The 10321-nt window shown below is 42.5% G+C and overlaps 1 protein-coding gene across 11 annotated transcripts in view; it reads left to right on the top strand.

Annotated features, from left to right (window-relative positions):
* The first annotated feature begins 3124 nt into the window (after positions 1-3124).
* Positions 3125-10321, top strand: part of LOC124114498 (calponin homology domain-containing protein DDB_G0272472-like) — an 88203-nt gene continuing 81006 nt past the window's right edge. For 4 of the 11 annotated variants that reach the window (XR_006857862.2, XR_006857861.2, XM_046475099.2 and 1 more), the window contains exon 1: positions 3127-4247. Coding sequence is in view for 9 of the 11 variants with exons in the window: in XM_046475099.2 (XP_046331055.1) it covers positions 4140-4247 (108 nt within the window). In the remaining 2 variants the exon portion in view is untranslated. Of the gene's footprint in view, positions 4248-10321 lie in introns of all 11 variants that reach the window. The other 7 variants (XM_046475093.2, XM_046475097.2, XM_046475092.2 and 4 more) reach the window with 4 other exon arrangements.

The following is a 10321-nucleotide window of genomic DNA, read 5'->3' as shown; positions in this document are numbered from 1 at the left end:
GATCTTCTCGGGTTCTGATGTTGATATACGCTTAACGGTATAAGGCCTTATTATTATATTAGTGCAATAGTTTCCCTGTTTTTATGGTAGTATATTGTATTTATTTTAAATAATTCTATCTCGCTAAAACGAGAAAACGAAACTGAAGTTAAAAACATGAGTTTTCTCTTTTTCCTTCCGATAGAAATTCTGAAATAGATACGATTTAGTCATCACTGACCTTATAGAAATAAGACAGGAGGCAAGGAATCGCGGATGTTTACAGACACGCATACTCAGTCAGTCATACAGACCCTGATACAAATATATCCAATACAGCCCATGCAAGTCTATATTGTTTGGCAAGTCTAGGTTACTGCAGTATGAAAATGAAAAGTCTACGGGCTCCTTTTGATTATATTTTTATTAAGATAATTAAACAACTGTTTTTTCGGAAATATTTGTTCATTTCAGACTAGTTGTTAGTCTAACACATGCTCAACAAAATAAGATAAGGACAACTTGTTTTTGCATGACTCATAATGTGTATCTCATCAGAAAACAAAAATGCGAGAAATCAGAAATCTAGCTCAGCTTTCCCCTTTCAACGTTGTGAAGATTCACGTTCAACATTGAACCATACAAGCACTCACTGTGTTGTCGCAGCTTATACACCCAAACGTGTCTTCCATGAGACATATTTGTTCCATTTAAGAATAAATTCGGTAACGTGGTCTCCTGGTTCATGGTGTTTCTACGCCAAAGACGCTGGTTCGTTTCCCTGCGAGGCTGGAACTGATCCTTTCTCGATAATTAGTGTCTACAATCATCTAGACTAACATCTGGTCCTTGAAATGAACATATCGTACAGAAAAAACAGTTGTTCAGTTACCTTAATAAAAATATAATAAAAGGGAGCCCAGTGACTCTGCAGGAATCTAGACTTGCCAAACATTATAGACTTGCATGGGCTGTATTTGATATATATTTGTATCAGGGTCTATAAGACAGACTAACAATCATCCAACAGACTCTGGGGCGGTCGGGTAGCCTCGTGGTTTAAGCGTTCGTTCGTCACGACGAAGACCCGGGTTCGATTCCTGACATGGGTACAATGTGTGAAGCGCATTTCTGGTGTTCTCCGTCGTGATATTGATGGAATATTGCTAAAAGCGGCGTAAAACCTCACTCATTCCAACATACTCTTTTACTCGAGTTTTATAGATCCCTCTGCGTAACTATACCACATTAGCGCGTTATCTAACTCAGAGCATCCCTAATCAGTATGATTACACCACCGTTCACCTCGTTTTACCTGACTACTGAGAACAAACACACGAGTGTGATGAAGGCGGACACTTAGTCACACACAAATACCAACCGGATCAAATTACGTAAGAAACGAAAAGATCCAATCTGTGTGAGGATGAGAGAGAGCAGGGGGGTGAGGGGTTGGGGGGTTGGATGCTGAGACTTCAGCTGGCCACGTACAGCTGGCGGTTGTAGCTATCGTCTGCTCGTCGGGGGAATTCCGGGGTCACGTGATTTCTTCCATGTTGCAAATGTCCGATACCGTAGCCGTAGGAATGTGGGCTCTGACTGATGTTTTGACGACGGTTGAAATGCAAGGCCGTGCATGATTCAGGGCAGTGAAGGGGGAGTCGGGTGTTTAGATTCATTGGTATATAAGTGAGTGAATATGGATTTACGCCGCTTTTAGCAATATTCCAGCAATATCACGGCGGAGGACACCAGAAATGGGCTTCCAAATTGTACCCATGTGGGGGAATCGAACCCGGGTCTTCGGCGTGACGAGCGAACCCTTTATCAACAATGTCACCCATCGCCCCGTATGGGTATATAAGTTCAGGAGCTTTCACAACCAACATTTGTTCCTTTGGAGGTGCATATCGGGTCAAGTTTCGGTTCCAATCACACTGATTGTTCCGGCCGTACAGGAACTTTCACACACATATATGTTCTACCTTGTGAAACTGTCAGGTGTCTTAAGGAAGGATTTGCTGATGGGACTACATTAAAAAGTTGTTTTTGTTTTTGTTTTGTTGTTGTTGTTGTTGTTGTTGTTTTCAAGGGGGGGGGGGGGGGGGGGGGGGGCTCGGGGAGGGACAGGATACATGAATTGTACGCGGGAACAAATACTTGCAATATATTTCAGGTGGTGGTTGGTGGGGAGTTGGGGAGACATCGCATCATACTTCCTACTGACTGTCAGGGATGACTATAGCATTACCCAACAACAATACTATTGTTATCGGGGGCGGTCGGGTAGCCTCGTGGTTTAAGCGTTCGCTCGTCACGACGAAGACCCGGGTTCAATTCCCGACATGGGTACAATGTGTGAAGCCCATTTGTGGTGTCCCCCGCCGTGATATTGCTGGAATATTTCTAAAAGCGGCGTAAAACCATACTCACTCACTATTGTTATCGACAACAACAGCAGTAATAATGTTACCAACACCACCAACACCAAAGACAACAGCTGCAATAACAACAATAACAGCAAGAACACCAACAGATGCTGAATACACGAAACTAAAGGTTCTTTCATTCACATCATGAACACACGCTTAATAGCTCAATTGTCAACTTAAAAGCTGGTGTTGAAAGCTGCATCTTCTTGATAAAATCACGGACAAAACATTACTTCAAGTCCGTTATCATTGTTATTATACGTGCTCCAGTTAGGTTTTCAAGTCTGCATAGGTTGTAAATGTCAGGACTTTAGGTGCTGATGCTTGTGCTTTCGGAATATTTATATTTATAATTCAGAAAAAAGTGAAAATTGACATTCGTTAACCGAGAACTTGCAAGTGTAGTAACGCCCGTGTTTTTTTTATACCTAATACGACATTGATGCATCATCCTTAGCATCCTAGTCTGTTTGCCCCTCGTGGTATCGTTTAATCATTGGCTGAGATTTACTCGTGTCTTTCACTCACCGAAATTACTTGGACTGGCGAGCATAATAAACACACAGTTGCCTCCTACTGCCTCGTAAAATTAGCACTGTATATACGCACAACGTCAATCGGGCCCCCTCCCAAAGAAAATATGAAATGTATCCCTACGAGCTGGCGGAATAACGCGAGGGAGGGAGGGGCCGAATAGCACGTCGCGGCACACCGGGTCGGAGGGATGGCTGGCTATCGGAGTCGGAGCGGGGGATGCTCTCGAGAAAGAGGAAATATTTCGATGAGCGTCGACTTTCTCGGAAGTTTTCACATTGAAGAATTTCAAGCTGGTTTCACAAGTATTGAAATAAGAAGGAAACGACTCGTCAAATAGTGTACTGTTTACAGGGGTGAGCCTCGTGCTGTTAAAAGTGAATGCGGGAGACTTAAGTTGTTTGTTTTTTTCGTCGGTGTTTACAGCGCTCACCTTCTGGAGCAGAGGTTGGGGTTTTTGTAGCCACAATAATTGGATTATAACTCGTCGTCTAAACCCTCAGTTCTGAGGGATCGAAGCTCGGATTAACAACCCTTGAACATACCTTTTTGAAATATGTCATGCTATTGTTTGACAAAATACGTTTGTCAAAATATACACATTGGCAACAAGTGGATTAAAGTTCGAAGGATAACAAAAATATTAATGACCAGTTCAACAAAAGGATACAATTGAAAATGAATGAATATAACTAGTGCTTAAATCGTTACAGGATTCTAAAGTTCAACGACTGAATTCAAACACATGTGGGATGGGATTTCAACGCTGATGATATTATCACATGGACAAGGAATTGGAGCTTTCTTCGGGTCGTCTTATTGCTTATTTAATACGCGGCAGACAGAACGATAAACGAGTTTCAAGAGATAAAGCTTCCCTATATCTCTCTCGGTTTCCTGCACGTGCAATCGCAGGCACCGTCCCCAGAACACCCCAATCACAGCTGCAGAGAGAACGATCTACGCCATACCATTCATTAACCCTGATGCCCCCAAAACAAAGGCCACTGTTGCTAATTAGGTAGAGGGACGGGAACCCGAGTTCCGTCCTATAGCTCCAGTGCCAGGACCCGAACGTGTTCTCAGTCAACATTAATGAAAACAAGCATATAATGCGAAAAGAAAACTGAGTAAGGAATGCACGACAACTGCCAGCTTCGTAACGGTGTATGGTGATATTCCAATGAAGACACTATGAACTGGCAAAGGTATAACTACAAGGTGCGACTGAGGGACGATAGCTCCTGGAAGAGGCAGCACGCTCCGTGTTCCCGCCCGACTCCACCAGTGCTCAAGTCAAAGGTAAGACCTTCTACTTACTTGGCGATTAGTTGGACAGGTGAAGATAACAGGGTAGTGAACAGGTGAAAGGGGCATGTCTGTATGACTCGGGCAAATGCCTGTGAAACCCTCCGACGGATGGCTGTGAACGTGTAGGTAGTACTTACCCTCTGTATTTGTTTGTGTAGCACTGTACACTAGAACTGCAGCTTATAATAACTCGGGGCTTCGCGTACAGCCATCACTGTCAAGGCTGTTGTTGTGAATCGCGATAGATGCGTGTATAGTCTATACGTAATGACTGATCAGTTCTCCAGCCAGTTCTTCGTTCAGCTCGGTCTGTACGAAATGCAAAGTTCACTTCAGGATTACAGCAGGTTCAACCATCAGCTATACATGCCACTACATGTTCAGCCATCAGCTATACATCCCACTACATGTTCAACCATGAGCTATACATGCCACTACATGTTCTGCCATCAGCTGTACATGCCACTACATGTTCAACCATGAGCTATACATGCCACTACATGTTCAACCATCAACTATACATGCCACTACATGTTCAGCCATCAACTATACATGCCACTACATGTTCAGCCATCAACTATACATGCCACTACATGTTCAACCATGAGCTATACATGCCACTTCATGTTCAACCATCAGCTATACATGCCACTACATGTTCAACCATCAGCTATACATGCCACTACATGTTCAACCGTCAGCTTTACATGCCACTACATGTTCAACCATCAACTATACATGCCACTACATGTTCAACCATCAGCTATACATGCCACTACATGTTCGGCCATCAACTATACATGCCACTACATGTTCAACCATGAGCTATACATGCCACTACATGTTCAACCATCAGCTATACATGCCACTACATGTTCGGCCATCAACTATACATGCCACTACATGTTCAACCATGAGCTATACATGCCACTTCATGTTCAACCATCAGCTATACATGCAAATACATGTTCAACCATCAGCTATACATGCCACTACATGTTCAACCGTCAGCTATACATGCCACTACATGTTCAACCGTCAGCTTTACATGCCACTACATGTTCAACCATCAACTATACATGCAACTACATGTTCAACCATCAGCTATACATGTCACTACATGTTCAACCGTCAGCTATACATGCCACTACATGTTCAACCATCAGCTATACATGCCACTACATGTTCAACCATCAGCTATACATGCCACTACATGTTCAACCATCATCTATACATGCCAGTACATGTTCAACCATCAACTATACATGCCACTACATGTTCAACCATGAGCTATACATGCCACTACATGTTCAACCATCAGCTATACATGCCACTACATGTTCAACCATCATCTATACATGCCAGTGCATGTTCAACCATCAGCTATACATGCCACTACATGTTCAACCATGAGCTATACATGCCACTACATGTTCAACCATCAGCTATACATGCCACTACATGTTCAACCATGAGCTATACATGCCACTACATGTTCAACCATCAGCTATACATGCCACTACATGTTCAACCATCAGCTATACATGCCACTACATGTTCAACCATGAGCTATACATGCCACTACATGTTCAACCATCAGCTATACATGCCACTACATGTTCAACCATCAGCTGTACATGCCACTACATGTTCAACCATCAGCTATACATGCCAGTACATGTTCAACCATCAGCTATACATGCCACTACATGTTCAACCATCAGCTATACATGCCACTACATGTTCAACCATCAGCTATACATGCCACTACGTGTTCAACAATCAGCTATACATTCCGGTACATGTTCAACCATGAGCTATACATGCCACTACATGTTCAACCATGAGCTATACATGCCACTGCATGTTCAACCATCAGCTATACATGCCACTACATGTTCAACAATCAGCTATACATGCCACTACATGTTCAACCATCAGCTATACATGCCACTACATGTTCAACCATCAGCTATACATTCCGGTACATGTTCAACCATGAGCTATACATGCCACTACATGTTCAACCATCAGCTATACATGCCACTACATGTTCAACCATCAACTATACATGCCACTACATGTTCCGCCATCATCTATACATGCCACTACATGTTCAACCATCAGCTATACATGCCACTACATGTTCAACCGTCAGCTATACATGCCACTACATGTTCAACCGTCAGCTATACATGCCACTACATGTTCAACCGTGAGCTATACATGCCACTACATGTTCAACCATCAGCTATGCATGCCAGTACATGTTCAACAATCAGCTATACAAGCCACTACATGTTCAACCATCAGCTATACATGCCACTACATGTTCAACCATCAGCTATACATGCCACTACATGTTCAACCATCAGCTATACATGCCAGTGCATGTTCAACCATCAGCTATACATGCCACTACATGTTCAACCATCAACTATACATGCCACTACATGTTCAACCATCAGCTATACATGCCACTATATGTTCAACCATCAGCTATACATGCCACTACATGTTCAACCATCAGCTATACATGCCACTACATGTTCAACCATGAGCTATACATGCCACTACATGTTCAACCATCAGCTATACATGCCACTACATGTTCAACCATCAGCTATACATGCCACTACATGGTCAACCATCAGCTATACATGCCACTACATGTTCAACCATCAGCTATACATGCCACTACATGTTCAACCATCAGCTATACATGCCAGTACATGTTCAACAATCAGCTATACAAGCCACTACATGTTCAACCATCAGCTATACATGCCACTACATGTTCAACCATCAGCTATACATGCCACTACATGTTCAACCATCAGCTATACATGCCAGTGCATGTTCAACCATCATCTATACATGCCACTACATGTTCAACCATCAACTATACATGCCACTACATGTTCAACCATCAGCTATACATGCCACTATATGTTCAACCATCAGCTATACATGCCACTACATGTTCAACCATCAGCTATACATGCCACTACATGTTCAACCATGAGCTATACATGCCACTACATGTTCAACCATCAGCTATACATGCCACTACATGTTCAACCATGAGCTATACATGCCAGTACATATTCAACCATCAGCTATACATGCCACTACATGTTCAACCATCAGCTATACATGCCACTACATGTTCAACCATGAGCTATACATGCCACTACATGTTCAACCATCAGCTATGCATGCCAGTACATGTTCAACAATCAGCTATACATGCCACTACATGTTCAACCATCAGCTATACATGCCACTACATGTTCAACCATCAGCTATACATGCCACTACATGTTCAACCATCAGCTATACATGCCAGTGCATGTTCAACCATCAGCTATACATGCCACTACATGTTCAACCATCAACTATACATGCCACTACATGTTCAACCATCAGCTATACATGCCACTATATGTTCAACCATCAGCTATACATGCCACTACATGTTCAACCATCAGCTATACATGCCACTACATGTTCAACCATCAGCTATACATGCCAGTGCATGTTCAACCATCAGCTATACATGCCACTACATGTTCAACCATCAACTATACATGCCACTACATGTTCAACCATCAGCTATACATGCCACTATATGTTCAACCATCAGCTATACATGCCACTACATGTTCAACCATCAGCTATACATGCCACTACATGTTCAACCATGAGCTATACATGCCACTACATGTTCAACCATCAGCTATACATGCCACTACATGTTCAACCATCAGCTATACATGCCACTACATGGTCAACCATCAGCTATACATGCCACTACATGTTCAACCATGAGCTATACATGCCACTACATGTTCAACCATCAGCTATACATGCCAGTACATGTTCAACAATCAGCTATACAAGCCACTACATGTTCAACCATCAGCTATACATGCCACTACATGTTCAACCATCAGCTATACATGCCACTACATGTTCAACCATCAGCTATACATGCCAGTGCATGTTCAACCATCATCTATACATGCCACTACATGTTCAACCATCAACTATACATGCCACTACATGTTCAACCATCAGCTATACATGCCACTATATGTTCAACCATCAGCTATACATGCCACTACATGTTCAACCATCAGCTATACATGCCACTACATGTTCAACCATGAGCTATACATGCCACTACATGTTCAACCATCAGCTATACATGCCACTACATGTTCAACCATGAGCTATACATGCCAGTACATATTCAACCATCAGCTATACATGCCACTACATGTTCAACCATCAGCTATACATGCCACTACATGTTCAACCATGAGCTATACATGCCACTACATGTTCAACCATGAGCTATACATGCCACTACATGTTCAACCATCAGCTATGCATGCCAGTACATGTTCAACAATCAGCTATACATGCCACTACATGTTCAACCATCAGCTATACATGCCACTACATGTTCAACCATCAGCTATACATGCCACTACATGTTCAACCATCAGCTATACATGCCAGTGCATGTTCAACCATCAGCTATACATGCCACTACATGTTCAACCATCAACTATACATGCCACTACATGTTCAACCATCAGCTATACATGCCACTATATGTTCAACCATCAGCTATACATGCCACTACATGTTCAACCATCAGCTATACATGCCACTACATGTTCAACCATCAGCTATACATGCCACTACATGTTCAACCATCAGCTATACATGCCACTACATGTTCAACCATGAGCTATACATGCCAGTACATATTCAACCATCAGCTATACATGCCACTACATGTTCAACCATCAGCTATACATGCCACTACATGTTCAACCATCAGCTATACATGCCACTACATGTTCAACAATCAGCTATACATTCCGGTACATGTTCAACCATGAGCTATACATGCCACTACATGTTCAACCATGAGCTATACATGCCACTGCATGTTCAACCATCAGCTATACATGCCACTACATGTTCAACAATCAGCTATACATGCCACTACATGTTCAACCATCAGCTATACATGCCACTACATGTTCAACCATCAGCTATACATGCCAGTGCATGTTCAACAACCAGCTATACATTCCGGTACATGTTCAACCATCAGCTATACATGCCACTACATGTTCAACCATCAGCTATACATGCCACTACATGTTCAACCATCAACTATACATGCCACTACATGTTCCGCCATCATCTATACATGCCACTACATGTTCAACCATCAGCTATACATGCCACTACATGTTCAACCGTCAGCTATACATGCCACTACATGTTCAACCGTCAGCTATACATGCCACTACATGTTCAACCATCATCTATACATGCCACTACATGTTCAACCATCAACTATACATGCCACTACATGTTCAACCATGAGCTATACATGCCACTACATGTTCAACCATCAGCTATACATGCCACTACATGGTCAACCAACAGCTATACATGCCACTACATGTTCAACCATGAGCTATACATGCCAGTACATGTTCAACCATCAGCTATACATGCCACTACATGTTCAACAATCAGCTATACAAGCCACTACATGTTCAACCATCAGCTATACATGCCACTACATGTTCAACCATCAGCTATACATGCCACTACATGTTCAACCATCAGCTATACATGCCAGTGCATGTTCAACCATCAGCTATACATGCCACTACATGTTCAACCATCAGCTATACATGCCACTACATGTTCAACCATCAGCTATACATGCCAGTGCATGTTCAACCATCAGCTATACATGCCACTACATGTTCAACCATCAGCTATACATGCCACTACATGTTCAACCATCAGCTATACATGTCGGTACGTGTTGGCCCTGTATATACAGTCATATTGATTGAGTGTTGGCCCTGATGTATACAGTCATATTGATTGAGTGTGGGCCCTAATGTATACAGTCATATTGATTGAGTGTGGGCCCTAATGTATACAGTCATATTGATTGGGTGTGGGCCCTGATGTATACAGTCATATTGATTGGGTGTGGGCCCTGATGTATACAGTCATAT

This window comes from Haliotis rufescens, unplaced genomic scaffold, assembly GCF_023055435.1.
Source record: "Haliotis rufescens isolate VD_foot unplaced genomic scaffold, xgHalRufe1.0.p SCAF_2, whole genome shotgun sequence".
NCBI classification, from domain to species: domain Eukaryota; kingdom Metazoa; phylum Mollusca; class Gastropoda; order Lepetellida; family Haliotidae; genus Haliotis; species Haliotis rufescens.
Note: the sequence above shows the minus strand (reverse complement) of the source record. Positions and strands in the feature narration are given on the sequence as shown.